General features: G+C 46.2%; 1 protein-coding gene across 1 annotated transcript in view; it reads left to right on the forward strand.

Annotated features, from left to right (window-relative positions):
- Positions 1 to 12663, forward strand: part of LOC141206882 (uncharacterized) — a 163259-nt gene extending 150596 nt beyond the window's left edge. Inside the window, exon 4 of the mRNA XM_073664250.1 lies at positions 12551 to 12663. Coding sequence (XP_073520351.1) covers positions 12551 to 12602 — 52 coding nt within the window. The 3' untranslated portion in view covers positions 12603 to 12663. The remainder of the gene's footprint in view (positions 1 to 12550) is intronic.
- Positions 12664 to 15898: the final 3235 nt, after the last annotated feature.

Consider the following 15898-nt stretch of genomic DNA (forward strand, 5'->3'; position numbering starts at 1 on the left):
CCTTGCCGCTGGTGGGACGGCTTGTATACTTTTTTTGATCAAAAATAGTTCACTAAGTACCCTATATTTATTATGCAATTTTGCTTTACATTTATATATAATTATGGTAGGGTATGAGATATATTTTTGTCTTGCTTCTTTTTTGCTAGTGTGAACATGCCTCTGTTTCTTGTATGTCTGCCATCTTAGACCTCAGTTCACATTGTCTGGTTTTTTGACTTGTTTGCATTCTGTGCAATTTAAGGGTGTGGCATGCCCTTTGTTGAGCTGATTGGTATATATGTAGCTTTCCACGGGCCTAGGTGGTCTGGAGTTGGGACCCGGTCCTATTTGTCTACCCTTTTATATGCATTACTTCAACTTTGATATACAGTAAGGTTTTTAATATAGGCAGTATAGGTACCGTCCCAATTTAGGGTCACCTTGCCGCTGGTGGGACGGCTTGTATACTTTTTTTTGATCAAAAATAGTTCACTAAGTACCCTATATTTATTATGCAATTTTGCTTTACATTTATATATAATTATGGTAGGGTATGAGATATATTTTTGTCTTGCTTCTTTTTTGCTAGTATCTTTGCCATCAGACAATATGTCTGCTGACAGATGAGCAGGCACAGAATGACGCTGGAGCACTGTTACTGTGTAGTGCCGCACTATGTTGCTTTTATGTCATTTCATGTAGTGTAGAAGTCTTGGGAAAAGTGTGGATTGTGCTCTGGAAGTGATCAGTTACAGCTAACTATGTTATTTTCTGCAGAGATAAGTCCTGCATAGAAGATGTGATATATCGGTCTGCGGCAGATAAAGGACTTGTGAGTATGTGTATTACCTATACACGCACACTGACACTATATACAGAGCTCCTGTGTATAATATCAATGGTGATCATTGCATTACCTGTACACTGACACTATATACAGAGCTCCTGTGTATAATGTCACTGGTGATCATTGCATTACCTGTACACTAACACTATATACAGAGCTCCTGTGTATAATGTCACTGGTGATCATTGCATTGCCTGTACACTGACACTATATACAGAGCTCCTGTGTATAATGTCACTGGTGATCATTGCATTACCTGTACACTGACACTATATACAGAGCTCCTGTGTATAATATCAATGGTGATCATTGCATTACCTGTACACTGACACTATATATTGAGCTTCTGTGTATAATTTCACTGGTGATCACTGTATAACCTGTACACTGACCCAATATACAGAGCTTTTTTACATTTTTATTATTTTAGTATTTTTTGTCACTATGTGGTGGCATTATGTGCTTTGGTCATGACACGATGATATTTGTCCCTTGTATGTGGTATTGTTCGGTCACTATGTGGTGGTAATATGTGGTCTCATGGTGTGTCAGTATTTATACCTTGTATCTAGTAGCATTTGATCACTATGTGGTGGTATTATGTGCTTTGGTCATGGTGTGGCGGTATTTGTGCCTTGTATGTGGCATTATGTGGGCACTATGTGATGGTAATATGTGATCTGGTCACGGTGTGGTAGTATTTCTACCTTCTATCTGTTAATATTGGTCTTGGTAGAGTGGATTGTGGTTGGTCATTTGTTTTATCTGATATCAATAAGGGGAAACCTCTTTATTTCCAATAGATATTAAATACTTGGATGTTTAACCCCTCCCTGCCCTGTGACTATTACACAGCAGCAGAGATGCAGTTACAGAGGTTCACCAGAGAAAGCAAGTTGGCATTTGGTGAGATTTTCACCTCTGTATTTATAAGACAAAACCAGGAGTGGGTGAGAAATGCATAAAACATGACCTCGGATCGCTCCACTCCTGGATTTGTCTTATAAATACAGAGGTGAAAATCTCACCAAATACTCAAAGTGCCGCAATCTCCTGACAGTGCGGATTCCACCAATAAATAAGTGACCCCCTTCCCAACCTGTGCATCGCTGAGAACTTCACCAATAAAAACCCTTTAATGCAAACTCCAGTAATTGTACATGGCATTTCTGGTGAGCGCAGAGTGATGGGCAGGAGCCGCCAATATAATGGGGATAACGGCTAACAGGTATCTGCAAATAGCTGAAGGGTGGGCTCGGGTGGGTGGGCTCGGGTGGGTGGGCCCCTGTAGTCAATGTCCCTGGTGGGCCCCAGACACCCCAGTCCGGCGCTGGACGGAAGGCAGCTGAAGTTTCATGGTGGATGAGGTGTGGATTTATTAGAGACCTGGATCCCTGTTTTGTACCTACACTTGAGTGAAGGTGTGAATGAAGTCATACAAATCTCAGAAGTAGAGGACTGTGAAGATCAGACCAGTCTTCATTGCATTATGTTTTAAGTGTTTACCAACCTTCAGGCTATGTTCACACATCATGTTTTTTTTCAGCGTTTTTTTTAATGCGTTTTTTTATGCAAATTTTCAGCTGCGTTTTGCAGTAGCCGCAAAGTCTATGAGATTCCACAAATCTCATGCACACATCATGGGTTTTTTTGCCAAATAGAGCATGTCACTTCTTTCAGCGTTTTTTCAGTGTTTTTTTTACCCATTGAAAGTAATGGGTGGTGGAAAAAACGCTGAAAAAACGCACCAAAAATGCAGGTGTCAGGTTTTTCAATGTTTTTTTCAGCGTTTTTTTTGCGCCAAAACCAGAAATTTTTATCTTTTTTTCACTGAAAAAAACGCAGCAAAAATGCACCAAAAAAATAAGCAAAACAGCAAGAAAAATCCTGAACAAACATCTGGCAAGAGATCAGGTTTTGCTGCAGAAAAAAACATGATGTGTGAACATAGCCTTACACACAAGACCCCCTGAGAATGGAACGATCAACTTTCAATCCTTGAGACCATTGATGTCACCTTGTATGTCAGTCAGCAGTCGGCTTTCTATAATACCCGGCTATTACTGTGCTGAAACAGCGGAGAACAGTTTATCATATATTATATAAAATACAAGTGTTCTGCCTGCGGCCCTCCTGGAAATCCCTTACTCCCCCCTGGTTGTATCTGAGTTATAGGCTCAGAACCTGCAAACCACTAATATAATGGCCGTCCTAGTCCAACCATTAGTGTGATTCCAGACATTGCCTAATTTGTATCACATGAATGGCAATAAATCATCTCCAGCTGTAATTTACTGATAGATAAATGCAGATAAGAATGTAAAGAGTCATAAATAGAAAAAGAATAGAAAGTGAAATGATACAACGGCTTCTGCTTCTGAAGTCTAATTGTAGAAAAGTATTTCAATTAGTAAATATAAGAGGATTTAATTATATATATATATGTGTATATACTGTATAAATATATATATATATATTATAGAATGTTATCACTTCATGTAATCCACTTTTATACATTCTAATCCATATATATATATATATATATATACAGTACAGACCAAAAGTTTGGATACACCTTCTCATTTAAAGATTTTTCTGTATTTTCATGACTATGAAAATTGTACATTCACACTGAAGGCATCAAAACTATGAATTACCACATGTGGAATTATATACTTAACAAAAAAGTGTGAAACAGCTGAAAATATGTCTTATATTCTAGGTTCTTCAAAGTAGCCACCTTTTGCTTTGATGACTGCTTTGCACACTCTTGGCATTCTCTTGATGAGCTTCAAGAGGTAGTCACCGGAAATGGTCTTCACTTCACAGGTGTGCCCTGTCAGGTTTAATAAGTGGGATTTCTTGCCTTATAAATGGGGTTGGGACCATCAGTTGTGTTGTGCAGAAGTCTGGTGGATACGCAGCTGATAGTCCTACTGAATAGACTGTTAGAATTTGTATTATGGCAAGAAAAAAGCAGCTAAGTAAAGAAAAACGAGCGGCCATCATTACTTTAAGAAATGAAGGTCAGTCAGTCCGAAAGATTGGGAAAACTTTGAAAGTGTCCCCAAGTGCAGTTGCAAAAACCATCAAGCGCTACAAAGAAACTGGCTCGCATGAGGACCGCCCCAGGAAAGGAAGACCAAGAGTCACCTCTGCTTCTGAGGATAAGTTTATCCGAGTCATCAGCCTCAGAAATCGCAGGTTAACAGCAGCTCAGATTAGAGACCAGGTCAATGCCACACAGAGTTCTAGCAGCAGACACATCTCTACAACAACTGCTAAGAGGAGACTTTGTGCAGCAGGCCTTCATGGTAAAATAGCTGCTAGGAAACCACTGCTAAGGACAGGCAACAAGCTGAAGAGACTTGTTTGGGCTAAAGAACACAAGGAATGGACATTAGACCAGTGGAAATCTGTGCTTTGGTCTGATGAGTCCAAATTTGAGATCCTTGGTTCCAACCACCGTGTCTTTGTGCGATGCAGAAAAGGTGAACGGATGGACTCTACATGCCTGGTTCCCACCGTGAAGCATGGAGGAGGAGGTGTGATGGTGTGGGGGGGCTTTGCTGGTGACACTGTTGGGGATTTATTCAAAATTGAAGGCATACTGAACCAGCATGGCTACCACAGCATCTTGCAGCGGCATGCTTTTCCATCCGGTTTGCGTTTAGTTGGACCATCATTTATTTTTCAACAGGACAATGACCCAAACACCTCCAGGTTGTGTAAGGGCTATTTGACCAAGAAGGAGAGTGATGGGGGTCTACGCCAGATGACCTGGCCTCCACAGTCACCAGACCTGAACCCAATCGAGATGGTTTGGGGTGAGCTGGACCGCAGAGTGAAGGCAAAAGGGCCAACAAGTGCTAAGCATCTCTGGGAACTCCTTCAAGATTGTTGGAAGACCATTTCTGGTGACTACCTCTTGAAGCTCATCAAGAGAATGCCAAGAGTGTGCAAAGCAGTCATCAAAGCAAAAGGTGGCTACTGTGAAGAACCTAGAATATAAGACATATTTTCAGTTGTTTCACACTTTTTTGTTAAGTATATAATTCCACATGTGGTAATTCATAGTTTTGATGCCTTCAGTGTGAATGTACAATTTTCATAGTCATGAAAATACAGAAAAATCTTTAAATGAGAAGGTGTGTCCAAACCTTTGATCTGTACTGTGTATATATATATATATATATATATATATATATATATATATATAATTATAGAATGTTATCACTTCATGTAATCCACTTATATACATTCTGATCCATATATATATATATATATATATACATACAGCCTTGACTGTTACAACACTAAAGGGTTTTTCCCAAAATTCTAAGTTGTCCCATATTAATAATAAAACTTACTAATCGTTTGGGGTCCAACCACTGGCCCCCTTAGCAATCCAGACAATGGGTCCCTAGATCCCAGGAACCAGGCTCTGCATAGCCCTGTAGTGAATGGAGTGGAGGTGTACATGCTAGACCACAGCTTTATTCATTGTCTATAAGACTGTCAGATTACAGCCCCGACTATTCCCTACAGTCCCATAGGGAATAAATTATGATTTTTGGAATAAGCTTTTTAATCTAAGCAGCTTTAAATGTTTATTGGAATCTCGCACGTCCTGTCTGCGGTGTAAGTGACGCAGCTCTAATGATTCTGCTTCTTGTGTTATATCGCCGGGTCTAAGTCTAGGAAGAGAGGACTGAATCCACCCGATTCTGAAACTCTCCTCTCCACATCCTGTTCATACAATTCTCATTATTGTTGGACGACATTAAATTATTTTAATACAACGTTGGACTGTGATGATCCTGATGTAGTAATAGGAGACGGTGAATGTGGTTGAACCAACAGGTCCACGAGCCGATATTAGAAAGCCGACAGATTTGTAGTTGTAGAAAAGAGAAAAGTCGTCAAATCAAATCAAAATAAAAACCAAAAGACGAGATAAGCAGGAATTACAACTAGAATGTAAAGCTGCCATAAGGTTGCTACATGGATTTCTATATACATTTTTGGCATGCTACTTTTATTTTTCTTAAAAGAAAAAGCTGCCTTCCTAAAGGTGCTGGTGAGTAACCCGCCTGCTGTCTGCTGAGCGGGGGCCGTGTGCAGGAACCTCTTCATTTACAGGACTCTACAAATTATAAGTTACAATTAGTCAGAAGTGTTCACTGTCCCTTTATAAAGAATTGTTACTAAGTAACAGGACGGTTTATTAAAGAGGTCGTCCTCTGCAATCAATAATGCCCCCATCCATTTCAATTTGGAAAAAAAGTTTTTTTGTAATTCCCTTTGGTTGTTATAAGGGTCTGTGAGGGGCGCTATCGCTGACGGCTCATTGGGCGTCTCTGACCCCGGCTACAGCCGGCTCTGACCCCGCTGAGGTCATGTCACATTCCAGATTCATGCCGGCGTGACCCAGTGGCGCCACCTCCTGTCACAGCCCAGCATCCACCGCGCGCTTTCCCTCTCCTCTGCATTCATCTAGCAATTAACAGACTATATACGTTACATAAATATATATCAACAGGCCGCTGTGAATAAAGCACATACGTCATTACAGTAAATATTACAGGAATCATCCATCATCTCCCCTCCAGATTATAAGCAGTGTAATGATTGCAGTAATCATCCATACCATCCACCCCAGTTTATTACCATAGTAACATCATTGTCAGCTATCATCCATTCGATGCCATTCACCATGCTCGCTGCTCCCTATGGTTTATGGTCACAGACAGTAACCATGACGACCGGCACTAATCATTCATCACATACTCTTATGTTTCCCAATAACTGTGCAGTGTAAACTGCAGCCAATCACCCAATGAACAAGTGTAAAGAGGTGGTCCGCTACATTGTAAAATGCCCCCATCCATTTACACCTTTTAACTAACTATTTTTGGAAATACCTTATGTTGCCAGATGTGCCTGTGGGTGGCGCTATCCCTTCTTGCTCAGTCCACATCACGTGACCTCGGCTGATGTCACCTCAACTTCCGGATTTCTTGGATTCACCTAGGCATGACCCAGTCGCACGCACTAAACCCCCCCGCCACGACTGACTGGGTTGTGAACGACGATTCACCGCACGTCACATCCCAAAAGGCCTTCACACAGGAAGTGCAGGAGCGCCCTTAATGCCATTCCCCATAAGGACTCCACTGAATATGCATCCCCACTGGGATTTCTCTCATATGGTTTGGACCATCACAGCCTTACTCAGAGTGACTATGTGAGCGAGGCGCAGGAGCGGACCGAAACGTAAAAGTCGCCTCTAAACAAAAGAGCTGTTTTTTGTCGCCACTTGCAGGTTTTTCTAAATATCATTAACACTTTTGCATTGGATCTCCTGAGTGTGCGGTGAAAGTTTCTATCCTCTAGTGATTGTGGGGTCTGCAGCTCCCTTCCACCGGCCCCTCGCTCTATAGCTGGGGGCAGGACAATTTCTGTAATCGTGAACATCCCAAAATCCAGAGATCGCTTGCGGCCGATGAAAGCAGAGGAGAGAGGGAAAGCGCGCGCTTGACTTTGGAGCGATACTGGATGGAAGGGGGCATTATAGAATGTAGCGGACCACCTCTTTAAGCTTAAAAAGAATCATTCTCAGAATTATATCGCCCTGTAAACAAGAAATGCACTGTCAAGAAAAATGACCGTCTATGTGCAGACAATGATGTGTTACTGATAGGGATGTGTGGATCCATGGATGGTCAGGTTCGGCAGATTCTACCAAGCTACAGTTAAAAGTTTGGTTTTGGACCGAACTTGACCCCGAACCCAATAGAAGTCAATAGGGACCCTAACTTCAGTGCTTAAAAAAGGGCTGTAAAATGTTCATAGTAAGGGCTAAGGGGCTGCAAAAGGAAGCCAAATGGAGGTAAGTGCAGGACAATTGCCCCGAAAACAAAGGTTGATAGGAAAATGACTTAAAATAACATAATAAAAAAAAAAGAAACAATTATAATCTTGAACCAGGAGGCAGAGGTCCAAGTGAAGCAGGAGGTTGAGGAGGAGGAGGAGGTGGAGGTGGCGGTGTAGGTGGAAAAAGTGGAGGAGGAGTAGGTAGCCAAAACTGTATTGTTTTTGTTGTTTTTTTTAGGGGGTACTCTGAAAACAGGCAGTGTAATAATCTGCGAGCCACTCTCTCTCTGAATACAGGCCGTGTAATACTCTGCAATTTTTTGGGTTGAAAACAAAGCGGAGAGCATCGAATAGATGTGTCAGTTTTGCTGGTGGTGGTGAATGTAGCTGCTGCGGGAGAGAAAGGCCGTGGTCGATCTGTGTCGGCTACGTGCCCAAATGAAACACCTTCCTTTGCTGCAAGTACGCGACAGGATGCTCTGTGTAATTTCGTAGGCCCGAGTATCGTTGGATGAATGGTGAGGCCAGAACAAGTAGAAGTGGTTTTAGGTTGGTTGGCTGAGAGTGCCTTTAGTCCCATTGCTTTGTCTTCCACCTAATCCCCTGCTGAAAGCGCAGATTTGGCACCTGCGGCTCATGGGCATCTGTCTTCCACCTCACCCCCTGGCCAGCAGTCTGAGCCCCAAGTCATGCAGCGGGATCTCCTGCTTTTTGATGACTGCTGGCTGTGGTTCCGTGGGCCATCCATCTGGCCCTGGCCAACAATTGGAAGAGATTGAGTGCACTGATGCCCAACCACTTGTTTTGTTGGAGGATGAGTACGTGGGATAGGTAGTGTAAACGGTCAGCAGACCACTGCAGCCCATCTCTGATGATACTGACGATGAAACACTGTGCCAACTACTGCTGCAGCTTCCTGCAGTGTGCACACCGGCATGGAGGGCAGGGGTGAAGACTGGGGGGAACATCATGTGGGGGATTATTGTTATTATTTATTTTTAGAGCACCATTGATTCTATGGTGCTGTACATGAGGAGGAGTTACATACAAACACAAATAGAAATTGCAATGAACAAACTAATAGTGACGGACAAGTACAAAGGGGAGAGGACCCTACCATTGCGGCCTTACATTCTACAGGATAATGGGGAAGGATAGTAGTTTTGGGGGGTGCAACAGCTCTGCTGTTGGTAAGGTGGCAGTGGGGTCATTGCAGGCTGTAAGCTGTTCTGAAGACATGGGTTTTCAAGTTCTGCTTGAAAGTTCCAAATGAGGGGATAATCGGATATGTTGGGCCACAGAATTCTACAGGATGGGGAATACTCGGGAGAAGTCTTGCAGGCGATTGGATGAGGAACGTACGATTGTGGAGGAGAGAAGGAGGTCTTTGGAGGACCAGAGATTACGTGGTGGTAGATATCAGTTGATTAGTTCAGAGACAGGGGCGGACCTACCGCTGGTGCAGCTGCACTGGAGCCTGGCTGTGCAGGGGTGCAGGGGGGCTCTTATCGGGCAGTTAATATTGAGGGCAATCTGGCCTGCTTCTCGGAGCCCCAGGCTCTGGGGGGCCCATGGCCAGATTGCCCTCTCATGTGCAGCGGGCAGCGAGCGATCCCTCCAGCTCCGCTGCTGACAGAAGGAAAATTGCAGTGGAGCTGAGGGATCCGTCCTCTGCTTCTTGCCCGGCGCTTCCTCCCTGACACAGGCTCGTACAGCTTGATAACGTCATCAAGCAGCGCGGGCCTGTGTAAGGGAGGAAGTTAACGGCAACAAGGAGGATGCTGCGGGAGCGTGCTGAGAGGTAAGTTGTGTTTTTTTTTTTTTTTTTGTACTGATACACTGGGGAGAAGAACAGGAGAATGAAGGGAGGTGGGGGGAAAGCAATGATGGGCAGAGCAATGATGGGCAGAGTAGTGATGGGCAGAGCAATGATGGGCAGGGCAATGATGGGCAGAGCAATGATGGGCAGAGCAATGATGGGCAGAGCAATGATGGGGAGAGCAATGATGGGAGAGCAATGATGGGCAGAGCAGTGATCGGCAAAGCAATGATGGGGAGAGAAATGATGGGCAGAGCAATGATGGGGACAGTGGGGATGGGCAGAGCAATGATGGGGACGGGGAAAGCAATGATGGGGATGGTGGGGATGGGGAGAGCAATGATGAGGATGGTGGGGATGGGGAGAGCAATGATCAGGATGGTGGGGATGGGGAGAGCAATGATGAGGATGATGGAGAAGGGGAGAGCAATAATGGGGATGGTGGGGATGGGGAGAGCAATAATGGAGATGGTGAGAATGGTGGGGATGGGGAGAGCAATGATGGTGCTGGGAGAGAGCAATGATGGGGGTGCAGTGCTGGGAGAGAGCAATGATGGGGTACTGGGAGAGAGCAATCATGGGGGTGTTGAGAGAGAGCAATGATGGGGGTGCTGAGAGAGAACAATGATGGGGTGCTGGGAGAGAACAATGATGGGGGTGTTGGGAAAAAGCAATGATGGGGTGCTCGGAAAGAGCAATGATGGGGCTGCTCGGAAAGAGTAATGACTGGGGTACTTGGGGAGAGTAGTGATGGGGGTGCTGGGAGAGAGCAATGATGGGGGTGCTGGGAGAAAGCAATGATGGAGGTGCTCGGAAAGAGCAATGACGAGGGTACTGGGAGAGAGCAGTGATGGGTGTGCTGGGGGAGAACAATGATGGGGGTGCTTGGAGAGAGCAATGATGGGCAGAGAAGTGATGGGCAGAGCAGTGATGGGCAGAGCAGTGATGGGCAGAGCAGTGATGGGCAGAGCATTGATGGGAGAGCAATGATGGGCAGAGCAGTGATCGGCAAAGCAATGATGGGGAGAGAAATGATGGGCAGAGCAATGATGGGGACAGTGGGGATGGGCAGAGCAATGATGGGGACGGGGAAAGCAATGATTGGGATGGTGGGGATGGGGAGAGCAATGATGAGGATGGTGGGGATGGGGAGAGCAATGATGAGTATGGTGGGGATGGGGAGAGCAATGATGAGGATGGTGGAGAAGGGGAGAGCAATGATGGGGATGGTGGGATGAGGAGAGCAATAATGGAGATGGTGAGAATGGTGGGGATGGGGAGAGCAATGATGGGGGTTGCTGGGAGAGAGCAATGATGGGGGTGCAGTGCTGGGAGAGAGCAATGATGAGGTACTGGGAGAGAGCAATGATGGGGGTGCTGAGAGAGAGCAATGATGGGGGTGCTGAGAGAGAGCAATGATGGGGGGCTGAGAGAGAGCAATGATGGGGGTGCTGGGAGAGAACAATGATGGGGGTGCTGGGAGAGAACAATGATGGGGGTGCTGGGAAAGAGCAATGATGGAGTGCTGGGAGAGAGCAATGACGGGGTGCTGAGAGAGAGCAATGATGGGGTGCTATGAGAGAGCAATGATGGGGGTGCTGGGAGAGAGCAATGATGGGGTGCTATGAGAGAGCAATGATGGTGCTGGAGAGAGCAATGATGGGGTGCTGGGAGAGAGCAATGATGGGGTGCTCGGAAAGAGCAATGATGGAGGTGCTCGGAAAGAGTAATGACTGGGGTACTTGGGGAGAGTAGTGATGGGGGTGCTGGGAGAGAGCAATGATGGGGGTGCTGGGAGAGAGCAATGATGGAGGTACTCGGAAAGAGCAATGACGGGGGTACTGGGAGAGAGCAGTGATGGGTGTGCTGGGGGAAAGCAATGATGGGGGTGCTGGGAGAGAGCAATGATGGGAGAGCAATGATGGACAGAGCAGTGATGGGCAGAGCAGTGATTGGCAAAGCAATGATGGGGAGAGAAATGATGGGCAGAGCAATGATGGGGACAGTGGGGATGGGCAGAGCAACCAATGATGGGGATGGGGAAAGCAATGATGGGGATGGTGGGGATGGGAAGAGCAATGATGAGGATGGTGGAGAAGGGGAGAGCAATGATGGGGATGGTGGGGATGGGGAGAGCAATAATGGAGATGGTGAGAATGGTGGGGATGGGGAGAGCAATGATGGTGCTGGGGAGAGCAATGACGGGGGTTGCTGGGAGAGAGCAATGATGGGGGTGCAGTGCTGGGAGAGAACAATGATGGGGTACTGGGAGAGAGCAATAATGGGGGTGCTGGGAGAGAGCAATGATGGAGGTGCTTGGAAAGAGTAATGACTGGGGTACTGGGAGAGAGCAATGATGGGGGTGCTGGGAGAGAGCAGCGATGGGGGTTTCACTTTGCTTGTACTGTAAAACCTGGTATATTTTCCATGTGCACATAGCCTTACAGTTAATTGGGGAGAGTCACAGAGACTGAATAATTTATTCTACTGGCCTGTGGAGATTATAGTTAATGGAGGACACAGTGCTGCTTATCACTTTATATTTTGATTACTAAGTGGCCAATATACAACAAGAGAACATCCGAATAAAAGGTCAAACGGAAACTAGATTGAATCAGCATAAAAAACCTTTATTATGAAGTAGAAGGGTTAGGTGGCACTACATGCACCAGCATGACCGTACCAAGATGCCAAGTAAACAATCATTAGTAATGCACATAAATATAAAAATTCAATCTAGTTTCCGTTTGACTTGTTGTTCGGATGTTCTCTTGTTGTATAATATAATTTTCTGAATGGTCTGCCATTCTACATGGGTCCGTATAACCAGCACAACACTATTTATGTACCTGACAAATTGTGGGTCTAAATATTAGGATTAATATGTGCCGGTACATTCAGTGTATTTTCTATAAGTGGCTAATAGTATATTAATTGGGGGGGTGGTCTACATATCTGTATTCAGGGGCGCAGTGTGGGGGAAACACGTGTATATACACAATATATGTGACCTTGTTATTTTCTAGGCTGGAGGATCATGGTGACCAGACGAGTCGTGGCTGGGAGATGTCGACATGAAGGTCTGACCAGACGGAGAAGAAGCAGCAGAAACCGGCTCTGATCAGATGAGACGTCAGCGGTAAGTGCCTGGATGTAGATATTATTCTGTATCTGCACTGTGAGACTTGGAGTGATAATGTTATCTGTAAAATCCCTTAGGTCACATTCTCACATTTGTGTGAAATGTCCGTGTGCTGCCAGATTTTTTTATCGGATGGTCCACGGACTCGTAGAGTTTTATAGGTCCATTCACACATCCATGAAAATCACGGATCTGAGAATAAGATCTGTGAGGGTCAGAGAACGTCCAGTTGTGATCTGATTTTGAGGATCAGAATAGGACATGCTCAATGCAGGAATGTAGCCTTATTATGTATAGCACAGTCAGGCTCGGACTGGCCCACAGGAGAACAGGAAAATCCTCCGGTAGGCCCTTGTGCAAGAGTGCAGGGTCGGCGTCAGCACCTGGCGCACCCCGGCAAGTGCCGGGCCCATGAGCGGGCGGGGGCGCCACTCGCTGTCGGGTACCCCGCTGCGCTATGGGACCCGTGAGCGGAGGAGAGCGGTGTCAGCGCCCGCACCCCCTCGCTTGCTCAGGGCCGCGGCAGCCGGCGGCACAATACTTACCTCATCCCGGGCCTCTGCAGCAGCTCTCTCCTGAGCCGTCACAGCGCAGAGCAGAAAGACGCCGGCGACGCGGGTGAGGGGTCTGGAGCAGCGGCAGCAGGTGAGAAGTGAGGTGAGTATTTGATTTTTTTTTTAATGTATGGAGGCATGGGGCATTATAAGGGAGGGGGGTGTGACATCCTGCATGGGGCATTAAAAGGAGGGGAGAGACATACTGCATGGGGCATTATAAGGGAGAGGGGTGTGATATTCTGCATGGGACATTAAAAGGGGGGAGTGACATACTGCATGGGGCATTATAAGGGGGGGAGTGACATCCTGCTTGGGGCATTATAAGGGAGGGTGTGTGTGACATCCTGCATGGGGCATTATATGGGGGGGAGTGACATCCTGCATGGGGCATTATATGGGGGGAGAGGTGACATCCTGCATGGGGCATTATAAGGGGGGGTGACATCCTGCATGGGGCATTATAAGGGGGGGGAGTGACATCCTGCATGGGGCATTATATGGGGGGGAGAGGTGACATCCTGCATGGGGCATTATAAGGGGGTGTGACATCCTGCATGGGGCATTATAAGGGGGGTGACATCCTGCATGGGGCATTATAAGGGGGGGTGACATCCTGCATGGGGCATTATAAAGGGGGGAGTGACATCCTGCATGGGGCATTATATGGGGGGGAGAGGTGACATCCTGCATGGGGCATTATATGGGGGGGGTGTGACATCCTGCATGGGGCATTATAAGGGGGTGTGACATACTGCATGGGGCATTATAAGGGAGGGGGGAGTGACATCCTGCATGGGGCATTATAAGGGGTGGGGGAGTGACATCATGCATGGGGCATTATAAGGGGGGGTGACATAACGCATGGGGCATTATATGGGGGGGAGAGGTGACATCCTGCATGGGGCATTATAAGGGGGTGTGACATCCTGCATGGGGCATTATAAGAGGGTGTGACATACTGCATGGGGCATTATAAGGGAGGGGGGAGTGACATCCTGCATGGGGCATTATAAGGGGTGGGGGTGTGACATCATGCATGGGGCATTATAAGGGGAGGTGACATAATGCATGGGGCATTATAAGGGGGGTGACATCCTGCATGGGGCATTAAAAGGGGGGGAGTGACATACTGCATGGGGCATTATAAGGGAGGGGGGGTGACATCCTGCATGGGGCATTAAAGGGGGGGAGTGACATCCTACATGGGGCATTATAAGGGGGGGGAAGTGACATCCTGCATGGGGCATTATAAGGGGGGGAGTGACATATTGCATGGGGCATTATAAGGGAGGGTGTGTGTGACATCCTGCATGGGGCATTGTAAGGGGCGGGGGTGTGACATCATGCATGGGGCATTATAAGGGGGGGTGACATAATGCATGGGGCATTATAAGGGGGGCGACATCCTTCATGGGGCATTATAAGGGGGGTAACATCCTGCATGGGGCATTGTAAGGGTGGGTGACATCCTGCATGGGGCATTATAAGGGTGGGTGACATCCTACATGGGGCATTATAAGGGGGGAACAGCCTGCATGGGGCATTATAAGGGGGGAACAGCCTGCGTGGGGCATTATGTAGGGGGAACAGCCTGCATGAGGCATTATGTGGTGGGAACAGCCTGCATGGAGCGTTATATGGGGGTCAGTATTCTGTGTGGAGCATTATATGGGGCCAGTATCCTGTATGGAGCATTTTATGGGGCCCAGTATTCTGTATGGAGCGATTCGCCAGTTTCTGAGCTATTGTGGAATTTACAATAGATATCGCTCATGTAACGCAAGAAGTGAAATCTTTGGCATTGTACTATATATATATATATATATATATATATATATATATATGTATATATATATATTTCTCTGCGGTATCTGTGCATCATGAATCGTGGTATGTGTTAAAGGGGCCACTGAGACTCTTTCGCCCGGGGCCCAGAAAAACCTGGAGCCGGCCCTGCAAGAGTGTCCACCACCCTCTTATATGAGCCGCACTTGGCACAATATAATTGACTCACTATGTACAGACAAAGGCAGAATCTTATTCATTTACCAATCTACCCCGTTCATTGTTATATATATATTTGTAATTGAGAATAACGTCATATTTGCATGAAGCTGAAACGTGGGGCCCTGGAGTTGGATAGTGGGGGGCCACTTGGCACCACAGTCAGACTCTGCTTGTGTCTCTTGTATTCGGCGGCTCTGTGTCCGCTCTTCAGTCTTCGATCAGGTAGTTTGTTGTGTAGGACATATACTATTTTAGTGCCCTGCCCCCATCACAGAGATCGACCCCCATAACACTTGTAATGTAACTTGGGACAGGAGCTGACATTATGATACCACAATGGGTGGAGATAGACGTGGTCTGCCGTCTGTAAATGGCGCCCTCATAATTCCTGGTTCTACTTCAGGAATATTGAGGGTAGTAATGGTCACTTCCATCATTGTAACGGTGTAAACACAAAAAGTCAAGACAAAAAAACTCACATGACACTTTTATTTTCTTTCTTTTTATTTATTATTGGAATAGCAATAAGCAACATTGTAATAAAAATATTACTGGCCCTTTAAGAAATTAAACCCTGATCACAATGACTCTCAGGTCAGGCTCCATAGAGACCACAGAACTGGATGTGGTCATTGAGGACCCACTGAGAGCCACTGGAACCAGAGATC

This window comes from Phyllobates terribilis, unplaced genomic scaffold (genome assembly GCF_046119375.1).
Source record: "Phyllobates terribilis strain yellow unplaced genomic scaffold, ASM4611937v1 Scaffold_143__1_contigs__length_4665640, whole genome shotgun sequence".
Lineage (NCBI taxonomy): Eukaryota > Metazoa > Chordata > Amphibia > Anura > Dendrobatidae > Phyllobates > Phyllobates terribilis.